We start from the raw sequence: 26,746 nt of genomic DNA, 5'->3' as shown, positions 1-26,746 counted from the left end.
TCATGTCACCTAACACGTAAAACATTAACAAGTTAATTAGCTTTAACACATTCACTCAACAACAAAAAGGTTTATTTTGTTCCTGAGTAGAAAGGAGCAAGTGGAATATATTTTAATTGAGTGTCATTCTAGAAGGTCGTGGTATAGATATGACACATCGTTATCGATGATCAACTTGTAAAGTCTCTCATACTTCTTAATCCGAAAATTTGAATTGAACTGGAACAAAACATTTTACTTGGTATGTAGGACTAATTATTCATTATGTTTTACTGCCCCAATGCCATTTTGGAACAGAACGCGAAACTTGAAAATTCAAAGGCACAATACTTTTACATCAGGTTGTCATTCCTAAATCGACTAGCCTTACGGAAGCGAGCCTTGTGTTTTGGCCAGTGGTAACCTACCATTTAGACTATCGCTAAACCTCTGAATATTTATGAGTTTTGATAGGAACCAAACAAACTCCGTTTTAAATAACGTAACAGAAGCTATAACACGCACCAGGCGTGTTGATGACCAGCGGGTTTGTGAACCTGGGGCAGTCTAGACTTGCTTCATCCAGTACGCAGCATTGAAGAAAGGGCTAAACAGACGAGGAACTAATGCAGATAGACAGATTATTTATTAAAGCATCACCCCTATTATACATATATACAAACTAAATAAACACATGTTTACATAAAATGCAGTTCAGACTACCTACCACTTTACCACATCCACTGTCACACTGTTTACTGTAAATAGTCAGCTTTGTGACCTAAACGTTGACGTGTGACGACATTACCTTGGATAACACGACGACAGAAACTACGTCAGACAATGAGTCAGTTCAACAACCAGATATAAGCAAATGTCACAGCATTCCATTTCAGACACGATCGGACGACTCTTTTTGCTCTCTGTGCTGCGTACGAAATTTGTTAAATATTGTGTTGCGTGTCTTTTTCAAAGGCAAGCGTGGCAATAGTGTAAACTAGAAAAACATTCGGACAGCAACTCAGGGAATGTATTGAGAGTTGTCTTTACGTTGCTGACACCGGGAGTAATCTATGATGCAGCGTGTCATGTTCCCCGTGTTCCAGCGTCCCAAGCATCTGTCTCTGGAATGACATGACGTCATGCCATGCACACCCCCAGGTTGTAAAACCTATTCATTTTAGACCTAAAGGAACATTTCAAATGACGGTATCATAGCGTCGTAAAGTGGCACAGGGCTTACATCCTTTGTTGTGACTGGAACAGTTTCTGTCGGTTTAAGAATTATTAAGAAATGACAGCATTCTTTGTTTGAAGCTCATGGTCAACAGTGCCAACCAAATATAAACAATAATGCTCATTCATCCTCTTGTGCTTTTAACAGTGTTACTGTTGTCGGTGTATGCTTTCCGAATATCCCACACAGGTATCAAATGTTCGTTTGGGACCTTTAACCCGAATCACAGAAGAGTAATCGCCGTGCGGAAACTAATTAGCTTTACCCAGGATCAGCATTGTCTCGGAGGTAGGATTGTCTGTCGGTTTGTCTGTCGTCCGTCGTTCTTCACAATCACATGACGCAGACATCCCCACCCCGTCCCGTGTATCCAAGTGCAGGTCAGCTACAACCCACAGACTGACTCATGCACCAGTGCATCTCTATAGTGCTTGTCTCAGCATACCTGTAATGACAGGTGAGTCACTAGTCCGAAGTCCAGATACATCTGTCAATCACATGATATATGAAAGCATATTTGATACTTCCGTGTGTATCAGTAAAAACTGGTTCACCTGACATTCCATATATCAGATAATGAGAACAGGAAAATCCCGTTCACACGCCATACTTCAGGTACTGTCGGGAGGCTACTCTGTATAAAATATCAAACCCATCCAACACCCCCGAACATAAAAAGATCGGTATCTACATTACAGGATAAGTTTGTTATAAGTGGAAATTTTACATCGTTCAATTCATACTCTTTCTCTCTTTCTGTCAAAGATATGTTTGTGTATTTAAAAGACTTTACTGACTTGCCTACACACTTTCCACACAGGCGGAGTATAATCGCATTTCAGTCATCACCAGCTGGAGAACCAAGCTCTGAGTTGAAACATTAGGTTTCGGTTTGCTTATAACACATTAAACGTTCCCGAAATGTTGTATTGCGCCATTGACGAGTGTCCGGACTATCAGCTGCAGTGAATTAGTCACATTTATGCCGATGTTAGTTTTGCAGAACAAAACATGCACAGGTGGAAACGAATTTTATTTTGATGTTATTCAAGTTTCGGTTTCAACTGATAAATACAGTCTATATAATTCCAAGCACTGATATTAGTTTGAGTATGACAACGATTGTGTTTTTCATTTTTGTCTGGTAGTCTTTGATCGAATCGATTCGCGTTTTATATAAGGGCAACTGGGGCAGTCGAAACATAAGCGGTAGACGGTGATACTGCTATTGACAAGAGGCTTCACTTGAGTCACATCATGAGAATGTATTTTAAACATATGCAAAAACATTCCTCCGGAATACTGCATGACAGTAGAGATTACCAACAGGACGATGTGTGAATGTTTATCACTGACTTCACTGTGCACAAAATGAAAACCTCTTTAATGGGCGATGTGTCACGCAGTCAAACTAAGTCAAGCAATTTACCTGTACTTCCATGTGATTTGCCCGATGCGTTCCCCATACTGGGATTCCCCGTTTACTCTCTGTGATATATATTTCCGCAGATCACAATATCTCCTGGAAATATTATTGTTGTATCACACTGTCTTCATCCGGCCACAACGGGTCTTTCACAAGTCGCCATATTGTGTCTGAGTCTCTGTGTCGAGCTAAATCGGTGCTCACTGGCAGATTGTAGGGGAATTTAAACACTGTACCGGTAAACATCCATGTTTGATCCCTGCATACAGAGAGCAAGCCGGGGCTATATGGCCGGAGACAATGTGACATTTCTGCGATCATGTTCTCTATTGTTGCCTGGCTGCAGGATGGCAAGGGCACGAACCAGACACCGAGTTCCCTTCCATGTTTGTCGCTGACATAAAAAGGTCACTTTTTTACCTCCCCTATTGATGTAATCACTTTAATGTGTCCGTAATTCTGCAATTAACACTATGTTGCTTCAAAAAATACCCAAAACATTGTGTTTGTTTCCTTTTAGTTTAGTGCGGGTTAATCACACTAAGTCCTGAAATGTGCGGCAGTCTAGTTTCATATAAACGATTTAAAATCAGATGTGTTAATGAAAAGTTTTACATCAAACATTCGAAATTTAAGAATGCAAAACAGCTAATAATGTTAAATAAATAAAATGAATTAATAATTCAATTTGAAACTAAAGGCATCAGTCGTCAAAGTGCTATAGACGAAGAACACTACATTTGAAAATGGTCTCGCCTTCTTCAATCTGTGCACTTACGACACAGGTTCTGTGTTACCAGGATGTTAGCCTGTCTCACAGTCCCTAAAACCACATTATTTTCCCTACAGTCTAGTCCTCCCTGCAGTTCTAAGGTTCTGAATAAAACAAGTCTACAATTCCTCAGGTTCTGAATCTCTGATCTCCCTGGGGCTCCTTTCTAATTAGAATGGGTTTGATTGTTTCTATCAAAATTATAGATATTCAGAGACAAAGCCTTTGTCTGCCAGGATATGTTTGTTTCTTGACTTTCATTATTACTTATGAGTTAGGTTTGGTTGAGCAACATTAAACGGAAACTTGAATTAAAACCTTGCGACAACACATACTTACACGGCATTGTTAGGTGACGTTACACGGAATTTCAAAGCAATATCAGTTATCCATTACAACTTAAGTTTATTTGAAAACTAAACAGTCAAAGTAAGTTATTACCGACTTTGTCTCCTGCTCCCTAGTAGCTGTGATCACTGTGTGTACAGTGTCGACGGTACATATGACAACTGTTTGCCAATCTGTCGTTATTTATCGACAGTTCACATCTTTGCGCCCCGAGATCAAACGGTATTGAATAAGAAGTTGCCATAGCAAACGAATGTCCCGGAAATCCAAACAAGGTCATGTGAGCACGCGCTGGCCTCGAAGCCTTAGCGTTCCCCAGACAGTAGTCACAGCCGCGTCAACGACGGTGCAGCTGGTGAGAGTACGACAGCACTCATGGGTTTTCATAACGACTGATGTTCTTACCAACTTGCATGATAATTTCTTACAGTGCTCATACACCTTTGTTTAGTCTTCTTTAACTCATTAAATTGGAGTCATCTGCGAATGAGTGAGTGAGTAAGTGAATTTGGTTTAACGCCGCACTCAGCAATAATCCAGTTATATGGCGGCGGTGAGTAAATAATCGAGCCTGGACCAGACAATCCAGTGATGAGCATCAAGGGATCTGCGCAATTGGAAACCGATGACGTGTCAACCAAGTCAGCGAACCTGACCACCCGATCAAGTCAGTCGCCTCTTACGACAAGCATAGTCCCCGTTTATGGCAAGCATGGGTTGCTGAAGGCCTATTCTGTCTTCATGATAACAACCGCTGTACAATCACATATATTTAGCATTGGTATAGAGACTGACATAGACACAGATCTTGAAACCTTCTGCGAGTTATGGTGAGAAATTTTTTTTTCTTTTAAAGTAGCCATAGCCGGTGTTGTGATGTTTCTACCCAGTTGTTGTTCTACAAATTGTCGAACTATGCCAGAGATTCTAATTACTACATTACTGAGGCTATATGATCACCAGCGAGCAGTACTTGCTCCCCATCACGAACGTCTATTCATTTCAAACACATTAAATGAGGTTCATCTGCTAGACATTAAACACGTTGAAATAAATAACATATGACGTGATTTTTCCAAAGTAATAGCCCATGCATTTGCATGTTATTTTAACTATGAATGGTAAAAACGGTGTAAAACCGCCTTACTCACTCATATTGTAACTATGGATGCTAAAAGAGGTGTAAAACCATCTTAGTCACTCATTTTGCAACTATGGATGGTAAAAGTGGTGTAAAACCGTCTTACTCATATTGTAACTATGGATGGTAAAAGAGGTGTAAAACCATCTTACTCATATTGTAACTATGGATGGTAAAAGAGGTTTAAAACCATCTTACACACTCATTTTGTAACTATGGATGGTAAAAGAGGTGCAAAACCATCTTACTAACTCATATTGTAACGATGGATGGTAAAAGCGGTGTAAAACTATCTTACTCACTCATATTGTAACGATGGATGGTAAAAGAGGTGTAAAACCATCTTACTGACTCATATTGTAACGATGGATGGTAAAAGCGGTGTAAAACCAAACTCACTCATATTGTAACTGTGGGTGGTAAAAGCGCTGTAAAACCAAACTCACTCATATTGTAACGATGGATGGTAAAAGCGGTTAAAATCGTCTTACTCACTCATGTTGTAACTATGGATGGTAAAAGAGGTGTAAAACCGTCTTACTCACTCATATTTTAACTCTGGATGGTAAAAGCGGTGCCAAACCAAACTCACTCACTCACATGTAACTATGGAGCTTACAGACATATCAGTAACTCTTGCAGAAAGTTGTATTTGTTGACATTATGTGTTTCCCTACCAGGCGTTACTGAATCAGTCGGAAAGCACATTTACATCCTGAACGTATTGACGGAAGTCACTGGAAATATCAAGAGTATGTGTCTTGTGTTACTTCCGATTTCTGCAACATTCCCCAAGTGATAGCACTGGGATAGGCAGGACACAAGCACCACACCCAGACATGCTGGTGTTAGCAGGTTCCTATACCCTTTTACACACACAAACATGATACATCAAACCGACATATGTGAGCTACTTCCACAACAGGGATACAGGTAACTGTCTGATCGTTATATAATTTCATTCACTCTATACAGTCTTTAGCGTGTGCCCCCCACAGGCGATGTGTGCTGATATAAAATCTGATATTTGACCTGTATAAATTATCTTTCGTTCATGACCCACGTGACACAGACGGGTGTGGAGCGAAATCATAAACTGAAGCAGTTTATAAAAGACGTCAAGAAGATACAGTCATCAACTATATTCACCCACACCTCTTCCGCGCATGTCAAGCCGCCCCGACCACAAGAGGAATGGGGCCGCAAGCTATTATCCATCGATCAAAGTGCAGTGTTGCCCTCAGGTGCATGTGCATGTGATTGACGAACCTGACACAGGTCCAAGCTCATATGTATCTGTTTGAATACACTCGGGCCTAGTCTCTCCCAGAAAAGTAAGCGTTTCCGAGATCCCGACCTATTGCTGGTGGATATTCGAGATGTATTCTTCAATTATGTATTTCTTCAACGGTAACAGCGATACTACACCACGGTCCATGAACCAGCTTACTCATGAACTATAGACGACGTCGGTACACCAATGCAACTAAACAGAAACACTAGCCCTTAAACCTGTCGCAACTTCTGTTCACCGAGATTTCTGAATAGCATTATGATTAGGGACCAAATAAATGTATCGCAACTGAATGTGTATACACTTAGAAAAGGTCTGTTTGTATCAATATGTTAACATCATCCATAGTAATGGAACGATTCCAAATGTCAACTAAGCTTTACAATCGAAAAACTGATCTCCAAGGAATTAATTGTCTGGTAACGTAATCGCAACAAAAAGAGAAAACAAAAAGAAACAATCTAATTTGTTCAAAGATGAAAACATTGAAGAGGATTGAGTCATTTTGCAGTGCTCTTAATTGTGACCGTATGGCGTTATCACCTGCGCCTACTATAATATCCTGACATACAATCCTTATGAAAGTACTCGAGTTCCATAAATAACCATGTGCAATCTGGTGTAGCCTCATCCCAGCGCAATAACGTCCCTCGCAGTGCCCCTCGCTGACGGTGTCCGACGTTCAGGTTCCATTCACGTGACCGTATCCACTCGTGGTCGACCTGAACGCTGACGGTCTATCACGGTATTAGTTTGTTGGAGTTTTACAGGAGCGATAACCATTCTTAGGGTGTCGTTTTCCTTTGTTTTAACAAACAAACGAGTAGTCAGGTATAGCAAAGGGTACACCGCGTTTGAGGCTCTGTTCCCACTGAACAATATTCACTGCAATATATCAACTATAATCTGCCCTGGGAGGAAAAGGCTGCTATTGTTTATGCAACTTTAAACGCAAACTGTCTTAGAACCACTTTCAGTTTATCAAATAATGTTTATTGAAATGATTTTACACATTTCGTAAGTCTTATTATCCTGCTGTGGATCTTCAGACATACCGATCTGAGAGTGCACACGCTCGGTGATGTACATAGATCCATTTTCAAGCGTCCGTAGCAACTGGTAGAGCTGTCAGGTATTCTACATGTTGTCAGTACTCGAATATTTCGAAATGGCATAACTGCCTATTGTTGGAACGCGTCAGCTAGGATACGAAACAAATGGGCAACCTCTGAAGGCTTCTTCTTATGGACTTTGATGCTGTAGTATATGATAGATCCTACATCGATAATTAGACCGACTCCAACCAAGGCTGCCCCGCCAATTTTGATAACCTTTGCGGCCGAGTTAAATGTTTTAAACGCCTCTGCCCCGAACGATGAAGCATCAGTCAGCATACCTAGTGTCCACCTCGTGACATCTACACCTGCACCAGTTCTCCTCTTGTTCAGTCCTTGCATCCCAAGCGCTTCCTGAACACGCAGAGCTGTTGCAACAATCTTGTGACCCTTGGCACATGTTTCACACAGGTCAGGGTCGCTACCTATCCCGATGAAGCGGACAGTATCTGATGGTGTGGACGCATCAGTGAGAACATCACGCATTCTCTGTCTTTCCTCGTCAGATGACAGACCAGCACAAAAGTATTCCAACACGGGTGCAAATTCCGTTATTGCCTCTGTATAAGACAGCACAGCTTCGTTGGCTGCTTTGACCGTCTTGTTTTTGATGGCTTTCTCTGCCAAGGTCGTTGCAATGGCACCTGCTGCGCTCGCCGCCGATACTGTCGCGCCCATGACTGTCAGCACAAGCGAAGATCCAAAGGTGAAAAAGGATAGGCCGAAGCCAGTGACGGCCACAGCTGCTCCTACTGCCGACAGTCCTACCTTAGCCTTGTTCATATCCCTCTTCACTTCGTCCAGCTCATCCGCTAATTGAGTCAGCCTCAACGCTACATTTACCTGACGGTCATAGCAGCGTCTGGTGATGGTTGTCAGGCTGCAGAGTCTGTCCCCACACTGGAGGATTGAGTCTGGAACACAGATTGCATAACTCATGTTAGTCGTGTTCATTACTCTTATAAAATATCATACAAATCTTATGGATAACAACATCTTGATTAATTTTTCACAACGTTTGTGGGCTCCCTTCATTATCTACCTGACATCATCCACCTGATGAAGAAGCACGAACTAGCCCACAAACGTTGTGAAAAATAAATCAAGAAGTTGGTATCCATAAGATTTGTTTTGTATTACTATACTACATCTAAATGCCTTTGAAGAATCTCACTCTTACCAAACGTTCGCGCAACTTGAACGATAGATGAGATGGGCACACATGTGACAAAAAAAAAAAAAAACAAAAAAAAAACCCAAAACAATGTAGGTTTTGGCTTTGTTTGTGTTTGGTTTTTGATAAAATAAATGCTTTTCATAAAGGAATGTCGTGTCATGTTGACCTGTAACCAAATCATTCGTTACGACAGTGGCGTTTCATACTTTTTAGCAAGGTAATGCATCCTTCTTCATGTCTGATAATCTTTGCCGCTACAGCTTGTTTACTAAATCGCTCCTGTAGTTATTTCATTTCTAGATGGTTTGTGATCTGGAAAGTGCAAGTTTTGAGATGTACTGACTCCTGTGGATGTGGAGGAGTACACCTGCAGGCTATCTATTTGGGTAACACTGAACACACTTAAAAGATACGTCATAGGGTATAGCCCTTCTACACCAGACCGACTTATATTTTCTGTGTGCACGCAATGAAGCACAAATATGTAGAAAGACAACAATTTGATACTGTGTGTTGCTTGTATTAAGAGTACCATAATGTTATCAGAACACTTACACGTAGTCACATGTAACCTAACCATAGGCTACTCACTGATTAATTTTACTGGATGTTAAAATGATCATATTAAACCACTGCATTATAGGCTTGTCGATTTGACAATTTACACGCGAAATGTGTAACACAATACTTACTTTCATTTCTTGATTTCCGTTTTCCCTGCTTTGACCCAGCCGAGTTTCCCATGTTGGCTGTAGATACACCAGTCACTTCTGTATCCAATAAATCCAATGTATGCCTGGAGGCGGAACGCTGGTATTCTTGGGAGCAGTTCAAGCTGTGACCACCTCTTCAGTTATTAAGACTGTTTTGAACGCAGCAGACTAGCGACATTCACGAGGCTACTTTTAGGGACATTACACGCCGCTTGCCCTGCAGCTTCGCCTGTAATACCGGATGTATACGCAACCCTTATTTTCAGTTACATGCATGTCTATCGAGGAAGGCAGGTTTATTGCTCTTTTAAGAGAGTCAGACACAGCTGTTTGTAAACTGTGATACCCTTCACATACTAGTGAATTGTCAAATTCAATCAGAAAAGGTATTCATTTACACGAGTCATGTGTGGATATAATGCATGCTCAGTCGATATTGGCTAATCTGGAAATTGTGATTAGTTGAATTGTTATTGCATGTGTGTGTCGTTAACTCAATCGGTGTACACATCCGTACAGCGGTGGCTTTATATGTTTATGCTTGATTTCACAATACACTGTTGCCTTACTTCCTCTACCACACAACGACAGAACGACCTTCACCCGACCAACTAAACATCACATGACCAGGCTAGCTATTCACGAAACGTTCGAAGCTATACAATAGGCTAGCTGTTCACGAAACATACAGACGTCCAAAGCCCATTTATACAACACTGGCTAAGATCAAAGTTAAGAAGTCTTAGGGCTACGAAACTAAATCTTCACGTGAGCAGATCAGGAAAGTAGTAGCCGAAATGTGCCTTTCAGTCATGATCCCTGGATAATGTTGACACCTGGTGTTCTAGACGGAAGATACGAGCTGCCGCTGGATAAAGTCTGTAACGGATGAAACTTCCTATAGCCCGTATGAACTATTGTTAGATATTTCATTTATTTATATTTTTCAAAGGGTTGTCGGATTGGGAGTAATCGCTTGTAAAACTCGAGAAAAGACCTCTATGAATGGTTCGTGTTTGTCAAAGGTTGCGTCATCTTTGTCACAGTAACTGTTGCGAAACGTTTGGATATATAGTCAATATCTTGGTATTTGATAAAGTGTAATGTCAGTGAAAACAGAGTTCAGTGAAGGGCGTTATTTCGTTTTTAATTCTTTCAAAGCAATACACCCATAGATATATACAGCCACACTTGGCTTCATGCGCGAAATAGTCGTTAACCCGACGATAAAAACGCTATTTCACCTTGCTCTGTTAGCTGACACACTGGGCTTGCAATTGGATGTGTGCCAAATCAAGAAGTGGAACCCGAAAGATATTTGATTTCCTTATGATACCATTCTTTTTCTTCTATAAATGTACATTTCTATTTATCGATTTCATGATAATAGCCTGTCAAAGGTTCTGAGTGTTTCAGTTTGAAGATGTCTGTTATATAGTACCTCCAGGTACCTCCAGAGGTAAGATGTGCATTTACCGCCATCTGCATCCGATAGATCTACATGTGTAATGATGGGAGAGCAGTGATGTAGGAAATGCATCAGTTCAAATGGAAAATTAATGCTAACGTGATCCATCACGGCGATCACCTAATCCAAAGGCACTGAATGTTCACCAAACACAACCGTGAGTATACACATTTGACGGCTTGGATCGCTGCTTACAACACTGCAATCCTGCATCCAAGGACTGCATAGACACATAAAAACAGAGAGGTCTAGTATTCCTCAAACTGTGGTCGGTGATATCCTTTACTCCGTGAGAGGAGCTGACCACCAGTACTTTCAGCGTATGGTGAATAGACATGATCATAATCTCGTGACTTCGGTTTTTGTCTTTTATTGCGTATTAAACTTATATTGTAGTCACGGATGCTTAGGGCATGCAGTAAGTGGATGTTCCTTCCCAACATATGGGTGTAATTTCCGTCTTTGTGAGTATACATTGTAGATGCATGAATTTGGGTACATCTGTCAGTGACCCGTCGCAGCAGCCACTTTAACAATTGACCAGTGCGAGATCACTTAACTTCTGATAAAAAAAAGCATTCGATGCACATCGTCAACAGTTACGATGCTTCGCAACGAAACATCTGTGCGACGCACGGAGCGGGTGGGTGAGTGAGTGTTTTAGGGGATATTCTACCAACAGCCTTAACCAGTAATATCCTTCACATATTGTAACCACCTTGGGAACTGAACCTGGACTCTCTGCATGAAGTTTTGACATGTTGTAAACCAAAAGTCACTGTAATCTGATTGGTTGAAAAACATGATCAAATGGTATTAGATTCCCGGAACCTGCAAGACTATTCACTGCGTATTGATACGTAAACAATTGTTTTGCTGTGTCATCAACAATGGTGACGTCATTTAAATCACATTGTGATGTAAAGTTAGAATGACGTCACAAATAAGCAGCACATGGGAACCAGCTGAAACGGCATGCTGATAGCACTTCACTGCTATACCCGTACTCGATGTAAACGAGTTCAGACAGTAAAACCATTTGGTTTACTTTTGTGTAAAGTCGGTTCCAAATGCATTTCCGTGCTTCAAATACTCAACAAACACCCGGAAATTGGCCAACACATGATGTTTATCTCCTAATTAACCACTAGCAACTCACACACTGAGCAAAGATATCAAGTTGTGCGCCCGAATCCAATTTATAAGAAACTCATGACAGTTTGGCAGCAGGTCCGATGCTGTTCCATGTGCCCCACATTAAAACTACTTTGGAGTGAGTAGTGTTAATAAGTGAGTGAGTTAATAATTAACGACACATCTGCACCGTTGCAGTAATATCATGACGAACCGGCTAAGGAAGAAATGGCCAGTCGGGTTTACAGTGAATACGGATGGCCTGTCTGTCTTCGTTTGGCCTTGCAAGAGCTACTTGTCTTGATTCGATTCACTGGTGTGTTGGCATATCGCCATGGCAGATCTCGGATGAATAACGTGCCAATAAAGACGCCTCACCAGGATGCATGTCACTTGGCGTGTCGTAATAGTTAGTCTCGGACGAATAACGGGCCAATGAAGACGCCTCACCAGGATGCATGTCACTTGGCGTGTCGTAATAGTTAGTCTCGGACGAATAACGAGCCAATGAAGACGCCTCACCAGGATGCATGTCACTTGGCGTGTCGTAATAGTTAGTCTCGGACGAATAACGAGCCAATGAAGACGCCTCATCCGGATACATGTGGCTTGCGGCGTCAAGGAAGTCAATCCCGAATGAATGCCTCGTCGTGGTCTCAAATGGGATGGCGTACTCTCCACTGGGAAACAGAGGTCTGGTATGAAGTTCCGAGTAACGACGTACATTATATATGTGCGTATACTGGCCTGCCGTCCCACCAGCGCTACCTTCCAGATCGTTGATAATGTCATATATGACACTTTCTGCGACACCTATAGATCCTGGTCTCACCGGACAATGTAGTACATCTAAATAAGTATAATGGTCTGGTTGAGTAGCAGCATAACTTGCCCGCCCAGGACACATGGCAATATCATATATGACGCTTTCTCTCGCAAGTGAAGACAGTGCTTCTGAGGCACGATATAATGCATTTAGGTAGGTATAGTGATCTGTGCGAGCAAATCCCGCTTCATAGGGTGAGCAGATATATGGTACCATTACATTATGTTGCACCTCTGAGAACAAACCAGGTGGACACTGGTCTGATTGGCGCCCAGGTCTACCGTCCCAACACGAATCATTACGAAGTGCACTGTTGAAATCATATAACCTGTTCGATATCAATGAAAACGCTCTGCCTGATTCTCTAAATATGTAGCGATCAGTTAAATGTCCACTGGGAACATGGATATTTGTAGTGCTGCGGATGCGTAAAGTGATGTCAGATGACGAATGTGGTTGTTTCAAGTCCATGTTCGTGGCTTCTGCCCTTGCAGTGTGATCGCTGTGTATTTGTCCAGCAGCTTCAATAACGACTTCCCTAGGTATGGCTGCTTGCAGGGATGATGGTGTCTCAGGCTGCAGGTTATCACAAGTATATGATGCAGAGGAGGCCCTGGATAGACATACACGGGAACTCTTTCGGCTGAAAATATACAGAACGACAATACATGATCACAATTTCACTGTGTATTCTTCTAGGTAATGGGATTAATGCAACCATGAGGAAAGTGGACAGAGCATAGAAAATAACCTGTACATGCGACGATTTGTTACGACGTACTGGATCTCAGATAGGCGTCGTTTACAGCTGTCTACTTCATCTGTACAGTGGCTAGCAAGTAAAGGTACCGGAAGTGATGACGACATGATATAACAAAATCCTCACCACTTAACGATGACAGTACAAATAACAGCAGTTGCTGTTACAGCTGCTACAACGACGCACACCATGGCGATGGCAGTGGCGGGGATACCATCTGAAATTCAGTCAATGTTTAAAATCACTGCTGGGATACTTTCAGTAGCACCACAGTTGGATTCATAGCAAATTCAAATCCACAATTTATACCTTAGAGGTATGCGGAGACTGTTCTGTGCGGAATCAAATCAGTATTAGACTATTTTGAGGTATACATTTGTTTCCATCATTCATCTTGAAAATCTCACACAGATTAAAGGTGGACACTAGAGGTTATGTAGCACACTCAGACTCAGGTGATAAGCTATATCAAAACTACTACCTGGTGACTCATCAGCTGGAAAACGTATTGTTGTGGTCTCTGGAATATAAAGGATTTGTGAAACAGCTGTTAGTGTCGCCATATGGTTTCATGTATAATCTTTCAGGATGTCATGTGATACTATATACAAATACACATGGTCACAACTTTGTTGTGGAGGGTTGATTAAGCTATGCGCCACACATGGAGAAATCACAATGCGCCTCGAGACAACATAGGCCAGATCCTAGCTTACGTTACTGCTGCAATACTTTACAATACATTACAATACTTTACACATCACGGCGGTACACAAAGTTTGCCGACAAAGTGACTTTGCGTGCTGTCGGGTAGGTGCCTGACTGTTGGTGTGGATTCGAATCTCGGATGGAACTGAAACCAACACAATGACTAGAATCTGTACTTCTCTAAAAACCGTGTGATCCCAAGCATAACATATGATACATTTGAGCACTTTCTAACAGGCATTGTCTGTTGAAGACAGCTATAATACCTACTGGAAAAAGAAATTTAATGTGTGTACCTTCGTCTTTCCAGTCAGTGACCGTTCCTGGAACATTTGACATGGTGGCTCAGCTGATGCAGTTCAAGCATGCAGGGCTACCTGTAATTAGTATCTGACATGGAATCAAACGTGTAAATGATTACATGTGAAAATACTAAATATGTCGACAGAATACACTCGTCCAATATATTGTTACGAGAGTGTATTTTCTGTAAATTGTGTTATTGATTAGGTAATAATTATTATTTGGGTCACAATGTGTTAACATTTTGAGTGATAATTATTATAGGTCAAATTTCGTATCGTATATGTTCAGTGCTTTTAGTATTTTGGCTGCAGGCCTTTACGGAAGTGCTCTAGAGCTGCTTCCCTTGATTAATTGTGTACCTCCGGAAGACTACTGGAGAATTATGGTATGTGCTCGGAAATTCAAGAACTGATGATTTTGTATATAAAGGCTGGTTGTCGTGTTTACACCGACACGCACACATTTATCTGGAGTATATCAACCTGCCCATGTCAACGCTTGACCTGCATAACCGCTGCCTGACTGCTCGCTGTGTTGCATTCAGTAAAACTGTTTCTCACTCTCACACCAAGACTTGGGTGAGTTGACAATATGTTGGCGACCCATTAATTTAGAATTGATTCAGTTGTATTATACATGAAACCTCTATTGTGTACCTTTGTGTCTTGCTGATTTTGCTTAATAGAAAAATATTGATAATATCAGACTTCCCAGTGTTGTATTTGATGGTTCTGAAGGGATTTCGTACACCCTTTGCCACGGCAGTTTCAACCGTAACGGTATGTTGTGCACGATTGTTACTAAAACATACTTTTTACAAAAGTTGTTTATCAACATTGTGCCCACGTATGTACCGATATTCCAACTAATATTTGACCTTGTCAGCCATATTTTGTAGCAAAGGAATCGCTGGGCTATCTTTGACATTAAAATCATATGAAGTGTCTTTCGTGAGGCCCTAGATGTGTAAATTACTACATATTCATTTGTTCACTAAGTGTCAGCAGGGTGTCCACCTATATGTTCCATCGGGTGATACCGGCGCGGGTATCCGACTCTGTGTTCCACAGGGTGTCCTACTGGGTGCCCTCAACATGTTGACTGACATTGTGTTCTACTTTATGCTCCATCGTCTATGCTGCATTCCTGTTTGTTCTGAAGTAAGTGTAGAGACAACAATGTGTGCAGTAAGTGCATTTCCTACCTCGTACAAGGAAGACTCGCGTCCCACTGCACGTGTTAGACATCGGCCCTATAGGTTCGTTCTAACATGTTCGTTTATCATGTTTGTGTCTTTCCGAAATATATTACTTCCAACCTTCCTAACACGAATATAAGCATGATATACTTCCGAATGCCCACCAGGAAAACGAGAGGGTACCGTAAACGTGCCCGTAAGTCTATATGTCATTACCTCATTAATCGTGTTTCTTGTACATATTTATAGACCCGAAGATGGGTTTAAGACCTTTAGCAATAATCCATTGTCATGGTGACGCCATCATGTTCTATACCAGTTAGAACACCACGTAGAACACAGAGTAGAACACCATCAGGGTGTCCGTAACTAATTCTGTGTTTCTCATCTCCTGCCGTCCCGTAAAAATCCCTTCTGCCCATACAGAATAAATATAGTTCTTATTTTTACACTTTGTGCCGCCCATTCTCAGTGGAGACCGCCCGTTGAAAAAAGCAAGCCTCACTATAAGAAAACAATGAGCTCAAAATGTTTTAAATTTCTTTGAAAAACGACAACGAGAAACGAATCCTCAGCCTGAAGGAACTCTTACATCTTTACTCCTTGTCACGGCAAGATTACCATCCACTATTATTTACAACCCGACAATGTTAGGAGTTCGCGATTTTCACGCCCATATACTAGTATTGCGGTCAACGAAACAGTATCGTGTATCACTGGTATGGAACATAGTTAAGGTGAGACTGAAGCGAATGAATATAGAGTGAATTATTCATAATGGGATTGTGCAGGATCGGTTGACTCTGGTTGAAAATCACCTGGTATAAATATTTCTGTAAGGCAGACCTGTCATACCTTTCCTTTTCGCATAATTTTCTCCATGCTTAGATTTACCTCAATATTCCGGAAATGCATACAGTAAAAACAATGTAATGAATCCACGTATGGAATTAATATAGTCACGAGTCGCCACTTGAACAGGGATGTAACACTACAGTCTGCTCCTCAAGCCTGTAGAGTGTATTCACATAATGTGTTACATGAGACAACACTCTACATTTGAAGTCTAACTATAACATAAAGCACTTTAATAATTGTTATCTATAACAATGTGTAGATCACAATCATCATCAAAATCATCATGAACATTTACTTCAGTGTCTTCTTCTGAAAATACTAGCTTTGTACAGACTATGTGGGATAAGCATAATGCCAGTATGAAAGACGCTTTGCAATATCTATTTGTATGTGTTCAGTTTCGAAGGTAATGGTTTTGTGACTTTTGATCACTGGCGAGTACTCGTTAACATGTTTAAAGACTACAGAACGTACATGATGTACACAAAAGTTCCCTTTAATAACTAAATCATCTAGTCGTGTTACTAGTTCATCTGGACGACTGAAATATTTCGTTATTATTATTTTGTTTTTCGAGGGTTGCTAATCTTGATGTTTTACTCATCTATATCATCAAAATGACTTTCATTGCAAATTATGATCAAATTTATGTCTATGCAATTGCTACATACGTATGTTATAAAGTTGCAAGATGATATCATGGGTAGATTCGAAAAAGTATAGTGTTAGATACGACAAACTAAAGCTATAATTACAATTTCATTTTATTATAACACATGTCTTTGCAGAGACTGTGGCAAGTTACAAACAAATTACAGTTTCTGTGGCAAAAATCACAAAGACTCCACCCTCACCGTAACCAAGCTCCCTGCCAGTGAACATACACGCTGATAAGAAATTTAGAGTCAAACTATATTGTCTTTGCCAGTGCATATGGTGAGTGTACTGAATATATATTGGAGTATTGGATATTATTTATTATCATTATTTTATTATTTCTTTTTGCCTTTTTTTTATTTTTCCATGCACGCCCCATTCTTTGAACAGTCACGCGATGAGAAATACAGAATTTACTACGCACACCCTTATACACACCACAGATTACCTCAAAGCTATGTCCTGTAGGACATACTGTGGAACCTAGAGTATAACACACCTTGTAGGACGCACTATATAATATAATAAATAAGTATGTAGTTTCGTACAGTGTTGCATTCCATACAACAACAACAACAACAACAACAACATTTTGTAGGTCATTCCATGGAACATATTGTTAGACACGCTGTATGACAATCAGTATGATATGCAGCAGTACACTATGTGGAACAGAGGAGCATACTCTCTTGACACCTGTGAAATAAAGAGCAGGTGATCGAACATGGAGTGCGACAACCTGTGGAACATACAGTAGAACACCATGTGGAACATAGAGAGGGACACCATATTGAACTTAGAGATCTACACCTGCAGTCCACCCCGTGGAAAAAAGAGATCTCCACCTGTAACCTAACCTGGGGAACAGAGATCTATACCTGTAGTCCACCCTCTGGAACAGAGAGGTCTACATCTGTACACCTGTACCTACACTACTAGTCAACACCTGTAGTGCACGCTGTGGAACAGAGAGGTCTACATCTGTACACCTGTACCTACACTACTAGTCAACACCTGTAGTGCACGCTGTGGAACAGAGAGGTCTACATCTGTACACCTGTATATACACTACTAGTCAACACCTGTAGTGCACGCTGTGGAACAGAGAGGTCTACATCTGTACACCTGTATATACACTACTAGTCAACACCTGTAGTGCACGCTGTGGAACAGAGAGGTCTACATCTGTACGCCTGTACCTACACTACTAGTCAACACCTGTAGTGCACGCTGTGGAACAGAGAGGTCTACATCTGTACACCTGTACCTACACTACTAGTCAACACCTGTAGTGCACGCTGTGGAACAGAGAGGTCTACATCTGTACACCTGTATATACACTACTAGTCAACACCTGTAGTGCACGCTGTGGAACAGAGAGGTCTACATCTGTACACCTGTACCTACACTACTAGTCAACACCTGTAGTGCACGCTGTGGAACAGAGAGGTCTACATCTGTACACCTGTACCTACACTACTAGTCAACACCTGTAGTGCACGCTGTGGAACGTGGAGATCAACAACTGTAGTGCCCCCTGTGGAACACAAAGATGAATACCTGTTGTCCAACCTGGGAAACACACAGATCAACAACTGCAGTCCACCCTCTGCAACATAGAGATCTATATCTGTAGTCTATCCTGTGGAACACAGAGATCAACATCTGTAGTCCACCCTGTAGAACACAGGGATCTAAACCTGTAATTCGTCTTGTGGAACAGAAATATCTATACCTGTAGTCCATCCTCTGGAACATAGAGACCAACACCTGTACACCTGTAACTACTAGTCAACACCTGTAGTCCAACCTGTGGAACAAAGAAATGAACATCTGTAGTACACCCTTTGGAACATAGAGATCAACAACTGTAGTGCCCCCTGTGGAACACAAAGATGAATACCTGTTGTCCAACCTGGGAAACACACAGATCAACAACTGCAGTCCACCCTCTGCAACATAGAGATCTATATCTGTAGTCTATCCTGTGGAACAGAGAGATCAACATCTGTAGTCCACCCTGTAGAACACAGAGATCTAAACCTGTAATTCGTCTTGTGGAACAGAAATATCTATACCTGTAGTCCATCCTCTGGAACATAGAGACCAACACCTGTACACCTGTAACTACTAGTCAACACCTGTAGTCCAACCTGTGGAACAAAGAAATGAACATCTGTAGTACACCCTTTGGAACATAGAGATCAACAACTGTACTCCACCCTTTGGAACATCAACACCTGTGGTACAGCCTGTGGAACACAAAGATCAACACCTGTAGTTCACCCTGTGGAACATAGTGATCAGCACCTGCAGTACCCCATGTTGGAACCAGAGATCAACACCTGTAGTCCACCCTGTGGAATATAGTGGGATACCATTGGTGTGTAATGGTTGTCTTAATTTTACATAATTAAGAATTACTTAAGTTTAGGTTATTCTTAAGGTATGTTTTGGTGACGCCATCTGTGGCTGTCATTAATATCTTAACACTGAATGTCAATGCAATGTCACAACTACTGCGACAGTTTGATCCCAGTATTCACACATTTCAAACTTCACCATGTTTTTGCAGCACAATTCCCTGCATAATATTACACAGAGCAGAATATGTACGAATGCATAGCGCCTACACGTTCATGTCGCAAAAAAGACATCTGATGGAAAATATTGTAACAGATCAAATTCACGGTATGTACAATGTGCAGGAGATTATTACAGCAACATGCGACCCGCCGTCAGTTTCACTCTCTGAATGAGTGTATTTTGTCCTCTTACAACCAGGCAAACTAAACGTTAGCTTTTATATCTTTATCACATGAAACTCACATCAGTATTCACTGGACTTGCAAATAACGACACACTGAGATTCATGCAAACATCTCCGGATCACGCTGGGATCTAACTATGAGCAATGGATGAGTCGTGACTTTTTTGAGTCATGGATGTGTCATGGGGCGGAATTTGCATCAGTGCACCCCAGTGTGGATATTTGTAATGTGACCTTGTTACATAATCGCCCGGCTGCGAAACAACCACTGGCCCACTAGTACGTGGCTTGTAAAAATCCAGTGGGACCATAGTCCTGCTTACCCACCACATTCCCCCACCCCCTCAGCCACCACCTACCTGCTCCAGTGCCTTCATGAAACATTGGGGTTCCTCTATACTGTACCATTTTCGTTTAATGTTATGTTAACCATGTTTAGGTAGGTATGATAAACACATAGAGAGTCTCACCAAGTGTCTCAAGTGTCAATTATTTCAACAAGAATTGATAAAGTTACAAATATCCGAGGCTTGCCGAGGATATCTTTAATTTTGTTAACGAGCGTTGATAAAATTGATATCAGTAGACACGAGAGTGAGATATCTATTTAACAAAAACAATTCTTTGTTAGTTTTCAATGAAAAGTGTACATCTCTCAACACTGTACTACCATTAGGCTTACAGTGCAGCGATGTCACAGCATCGTGACGTCGCCATGTGCATTGTCAGGGCATGGTCAAAATCTACTGCCTAAACGATATCTCCTAGGAGATACCGTTTGATCTCACACAAGCGATATCTCCTGTGGAACGCGGTTTTGGAAGGCAAACGTTTAAACATTACACTGTATGTTCACTATAACTTACCGTCAGTTTCTATGAATGTCGAGTAACCAGTGGTTCATACCCATGGTACATGAAAATTGTATTTACGTGTATTTTGTGACTGCTGCATTTATCATGAGAAGGTAGTGGTTCACTTTCCGGGTAATGAAGGCTGTAATTGGCGTGGAATGAGAAACTGGCGCACGGGGACGCGGACGTTGAGAGTATATAAATAATACGTCATGCGTTAGGAAAAGCAAATTTACACACACAGGGATTATAATACATATTATGTGTTGTATACACACTATATATAACACTGACACACACCCCTCCCTCTATCTATCTATCTATATCTGTGTGTCTGTCTGTCTCTATGTAAATGTATGATGTATGTATACTGCCGTATAATCCTAATGATATAGACATGATATAACGCCCATCTGATCATGCAGCTGCCTCGTCTCAAGTAATTATGTATTGCAAATCCTACTCGTCACTCTCACCATTATGTTTACATACCGATATTTCAGTGAGCGGAGCTTGCACACACTAAGTGACCCTAGTAATCTTGTATCGAGACAAAGAGCTATCCGACATTTATACATGCTTGGAGCTATTGACAGCCGTCTGTTCAGTATCGCTGACAAACCCTAGCGAATGATTACATTACTTCGGGTTACGGTTAATGTTTCAATTCATTCACTTACATCAGTATTAAAATTCTCTTTTTATGTCAGTATTCCCGAATTCAACTAGATAGTTAGTTATTGTCGTTCGAACCTATAGTCAATGCAATGCTAACGTACCGATGAATTTCACTTGAAACCAAAATATAAATCAAATAAAGGAAATTAAGATAGGGAATCCTCGTACCTATTTTACCTTGCCAATTGACAATTTAAGTCTCAGCATTGTTTCAACTAAGGATAAAAGTTGTTTAACAAACGACTATGGTTTCAAAATGTTATCATCGGTTTGTATTACAAGGGGGTATGTGCAGTAGTTGGAACAGTTAAAGAAATGCACGTGCAGTACATGATGAGCGGTAACCTAGACCAACCCTACTTGTTTCCGGTGTTTCACTTCATGTGCTAACCCCTTGTGATAAAAACAAATAAAGCGATTTGAAACTACGATCGTTTGTTAAACAACTTTTATCCTAAGTTGAATAATATTCTGAGATTTAAATGTTCAGTTGGCAAGGTCAAATTATGAGGATTCGAGACCTTAACTTTGCTTTATTCAATTTATCTTCTTGATTAATGTGAAATTCATCGGTATATTATCACTGCAAACAGACTACTGGCATACAAGTAACCTAGGTGACGCCGGAACGGACCAACTGTCCCTTATAGGGTTTCTCAGCTGTAGGTATGATTGAGTGAATGTGGTTTTACTCCGCTTTTAACAATATTCCGGCAATGACCGCCTGGTACACCAGAAATGGGCTTGACACATTGACACATTGTACCCATGTGGGAATGGAATGTGCCTTCTTCGTGACGAGCGAATTTGTAAGTATGCGAATAACAGAAGCAACTATGTCATAACTAACATCGTGAGTGAGTGAGTGAATATTGATTAGGCCACTATCAAACAACACATTTCCAACTTGACGGAATGGGTCACAACACCGGGAACCAAAGATTATCACCTTTCTCAGGTGAAATGTATTCAGTGCGCTATAACACATATGGCTATATAATCACAAACGTAGATCTTGTGTTGAGTTCCATGTGTCTCGCAGTAGTGTCAATGTCAGTATCCTAACGATAGTCTGGAGGGTAGTAATACGCATTCACTTTCTCCAAAAGAAAAATTGCCAGCCACGGGCAGCAGGTCAGCAGACAATTACTCGTCATCAGAACTATTGTCCGAAATAGGCATCCTGTCGTACACATTATTGATGGGTCTCCTATCGCGGTAAGACAATGAAGCCGAGTCATAATGGTTTAGGTCCGTAGTAACACATGGATTGCTAGACCGGATCGCGTGACTGTAAACACTTGTTGTCCTATTGTCACGCTGTAATCTGTCAACGCTCCAAAGTGTGTCATAGTCATTTTGATCGGGGTTCACTTCCGCTCTATTGTTGAGGAAAACGACTTTGATTTCCTCGTTCTCTTGTGGAGAGTCGTTTCGATCTGGAGGCTGCAGTTGGTGTCTAGCATACTCCACAACAGCCGGACATTTTACTGGCAGTTTGGTGCTGCAGAGAAGAAAGAAGCCGGATACACAATCACGTGGCCATGTCGAAAAATAGCACAATAATTATAATAATAATAATTATCATACAACAAAAACAAAACAAACGAAAAACCCCACATGCTAACATGTCTGGTTCTCTACTGAGTGTAGGCCGTTTGTGTTGCTGTGGCGTGTTACGTCATGTTATCATGCGATTCCTGTCTACAAGCCTCCCTCCTTACAGGGTGGGTAGTGCCTGTAGAAGTATACCGTTATACTGCAATGTTTCTGTCAAGATCAAGTCGAGAGTGGCAGTGTGTTTAATTATTCTGGAAGCTTCTAGAACAGCATATGGCCATGTGAAAGAGTGTGTAGGGTAGCACACAATACACATTTCTCCTCAAACATCTTGAAACTAAGTAATGGGGGCGTGCCGGTAGCTGGTCAAAATTTTACCTTACTTTCTGGTAAAAGAATTCACTTTATAGCTATGCTTGTTATATCATTTCTGTAAAGGTTTTCATTCCTGTTATCTCATCTTTGGTAACAATATGTAACATAGGAGAGTAGCTTCCCGCATCACAAAAATGTCGTACCGTTTGATGATGTAGTAGGCAATGAGGATGACATCAACAGCGAATGCGATGGAAACACATACCACAAGCAGGATCTCGTCGGAATCTAGAAACACACGCATCACTGGTTGCATTTATTTTGTCTGCAAGCAAATTATGATACGATTATATCTGTCTTTATCTGATAGTTGACTTTGGAAGGGGATCACATGGGATCTGAGCGACCATTCAGCCTTCTTCTTTATGACGCCGTCATGTAACACGTGGACCTGTTGTATGAAAAGAACCCTACTGACGTTCTTAGTACAATATGACACCTAGTATACATTCAGTCATGGCGTACGTAGTACACTATGGTATCTAGTTTACATTCTATCATGACGTACATAGTACACTATGATATCTATTGTACATTCTATCACAGATGTACGTAATACACTGTGTGATATCTGTTTTACATTCTATCATGGTTTTATATTCTATCATGGGGTACGTAGTACACTATAATATCTGCTGTACATTCTATCTTGAAATACATAACACAGTATGGTATCTGGTATACACTATGTCATGACATACATAATACACTATGATATCTAGTATACATTCTATCTTGAAATACATAACACAGTATGATATCTGGTATACACTATGTCATGACATACATAATACACTATGATATCTAGTATACATTCTATCTTGAAATACATAACACAGTATGATATCTGGTATACACTATGTCATGACATACATAATACACTATGATATCTAGTATACATTCTATCATGACATTTTATAATCCATGGAATGCAATTCCATCTGACCTTCTCTGCTCTCTGAATTGGCCCTTTGAAAGACCTGAACCGTTGTGTTCACCTACTGTCACAGGTAAAACACTCTACATAAAATGAGACAACTTCTTGTTTGTACCCTAATCATCATCGTATTTAACCCAGCTTGTAGCAGACAACAATGCAGATTATAATGTGAATCTGAGTGCGGTGTTAAACAACAAACAAACAGATATGCTGAACATCCAACTTCAGATGTCAATGAAAGTCGAACTGCGATTATCATCAGTATGAGAGAGCCTCTTGTGCGTCGCTCGTAACAGCCAGGCAGAGTTACATGGCACCTATGATACCAAGGTCGGACATGAATCTTGTGGGTAGACAAGTGCCCGGATGTCTTGAGCCTACACTGCATTTAACAACAAGACACGGACACACTCTACCTGAGCTGATGCTGTGATGCTTACTCATTACAACAGTGTGGTGGGCAGTCCACGACGTAGGCTCAGTTTCGGGATCTGGGTGTGCACTGAATGGCAGCAATATTGATAAGAAGATGACTGTTTATGTCTTTCATGGTTATTCTGGTGTCTAAACTTTGCAAGTCGTTTCTTCTCCCTGTAGAACATCAATATTACTAACATGAGCGTATTCCGAAGCCAAACTACAAGCCAAACAGAACAATAAGTAAACTACGAAATCATTGGTCAAATATGATAAAATTGCAAAAGTCCTGGATGTCGAATCTTTACTTTACGGATGAAATTGGACGTGATTCAGACAATCTAAAGAATGCTTCCGTTTTATCGAACTGCAGAAATTGACCTAGTCATATGTTATTACATTATCAGATTACACGAAGTATAAACACACACTGTATAAAAGTTGTTTACTTACAGGACAGTGCACTAGTGCAGGACCGGTCGTGTTACCAACATCAGAATGTCTGCGTGAGTACAGTTGGATAAATCTTCCGTCTTTGTAATGCGGTTGTAACTCTACTCTAAGCAGAACCCGGAAGTAAGACATTTATTTCTGTGATCTCATGTATTTCAAATTTCACATCTGTTATCAAGTATGACGCACTCTTAAATAATGACCACTAGCTTTCCATAATAAATACACACTGGATAGAACATATGAGGTATTAAGACCATCTCCACAGGATGAAACACATCGACCTCAATTTCCTCCAGTGGTCCAATAGTCGGAATCCTGTCTGCAGGAGGGTGGCTGGGTGGGCATCAGACTGATAAACGTGAAAGATGCAGTTATGTCTAGAATGAGATCAAGTGGTATTGGCATGAATATTACTCGTTTACAGCCACACGCACACTCACATGCGCGTACACACCACACAGAAATGGATATCACAAAACAATTACACTAATACTGTATCATGTATACACACGAACACACACACACTCACTACCACACCCACACGCACCCCTAGACACACACACACGCGCGCGCGCGCACGCACACACACACAAGCTTCCGCACATAGACACATTTCTTCTTTCTAATTTGAATAATCATTGATTAGTGATAGTTATTGTGGGTCACATTTTGCATGATATATGTTCAGTGACTCAATCTTCTTGTTTTCAAGTGTGACAGTAACCTAGCTCCAAAGTATCTATCTGACCTGATCACCAGGTATAACCTTTCTTTCCTGAGTTAACCCATGTTTGCCATAAAAGACCACTCAGTCTGTGTCTGTCGTAAGAGGCGACTAATGGTATCGGGTGGTCAGGCTAGCTGACTTGGTCGACACGTGTCATTAGTTCCCATTTGCGCAGATCGATGCTCATGTTGTTGATCACTGGATTGTCTGGTCCAGACTCGAGTATTTACAGGCCGGTGCCATATTGCTGGAATATTGCTGGAAGCGGCGTAAAACTAAACTCACCCACTTTCTTAAGTTGTTCGGAGAGCACTACTGAGCAGTACTCATCTGACCTACAGTCTACATTCAAGATTGATACTTTGTACGTGACTGCTGTCAGTGTAAGGCAGCTTCATTTAGTATATCAGTCCTCACTGTGGATACGACTGTGGAGAGTTAATATTTGGTATTTGTGACTCATTACCTCAGACTTGTGGTCCAACTGTATTTTACTAGAAATCGGTATTGTGATGCATTGCAACTTGTTCTTTGTTTGCTCAATATATTATTGAATATTTTAGACTTGTCTGTGTTATATCTTGCTGGTTCAAGGGGGATTACTTATACCTTTTGTCACGTCAATTCATTAACGGTAACAACACACACGTAGTCCTATCGCTATTTTTTTGTGAAGACAATATATCCCACTTCACCTCACCTTCAAGTTGATGACATAGAGATAGTCATCCAGGACCCACCCAGGACAAACATACATAGCTACTTACTGAATGACATGACCAAAACTATGCATCAGAAAGTATTCCAGGAAACTATCTCCTTTGAACTACAATGTTTTTGATTTTAAATTTA

The 26,746-nt window shown here is 40.9% G+C and overlaps 2 protein-coding genes across 2 annotated transcripts; both read right to left on the bottom strand.

The window, feature by feature from the left end:
- Nucleotides 1–6,652: 6,652 nt before the first annotated feature.
- Nucleotides 6,653–9,449, bottom strand: LOC137298400 (apolipoprotein L3-like). Its single transcript, XM_067830658.1, has 2 exons — nt 9,182–9,449; nt 6,653–8,226 (listed from the first exon to the last, which is right to left on the bottom strand). The coding sequence occupies exons 1-2, from the start codon at nt 9,231–9,233 to the stop codon at nt 7,379–7,381; spliced, it is 900 nt and encodes a 299-aa protein (XP_067686759.1). The 5' UTR covers nt 9,234–9,449; the 3' UTR covers nt 6,653–7,378.
- A 2,330-nt stretch (nt 9,450–11,779) lies between these two features.
- On the bottom strand, nt 11,780–14,475 carry LOC137299200 (uncharacterized). Its single transcript, XM_067831784.1, has 4 exons — nt 14,395–14,475; nt 13,872–13,910; nt 13,517–13,607; nt 11,780–13,273 (listed from the first exon to the last, which is right to left on the bottom strand). The coding sequence occupies exons 1-4, from the start codon at nt 14,435–14,437 to the stop codon at nt 12,115–12,117; spliced, it is 1,332 nt and encodes a 443-aa protein (XP_067687885.1). The 5' UTR covers nt 14,438–14,475; the 3' UTR covers nt 11,780–12,114.
- Between the last annotated feature and the right edge of the window lie 12,271 nt (nt 14,476–26,746).

The sequence above is a fragment of the Haliotis asinina genome, chromosome 10, assembly GCF_037392515.1.
Source record: "Haliotis asinina isolate JCU_RB_2024 chromosome 10, JCU_Hal_asi_v2, whole genome shotgun sequence".
Classification (NCBI taxonomy): domain Eukaryota; kingdom Metazoa; phylum Mollusca; class Gastropoda; order Lepetellida; family Haliotidae; genus Haliotis; species Haliotis asinina.
The sequence above is the reverse complement of the archived record's forward strand: the minus strand, read 5'-3'. Positions and strand labels throughout refer to the sequence as shown.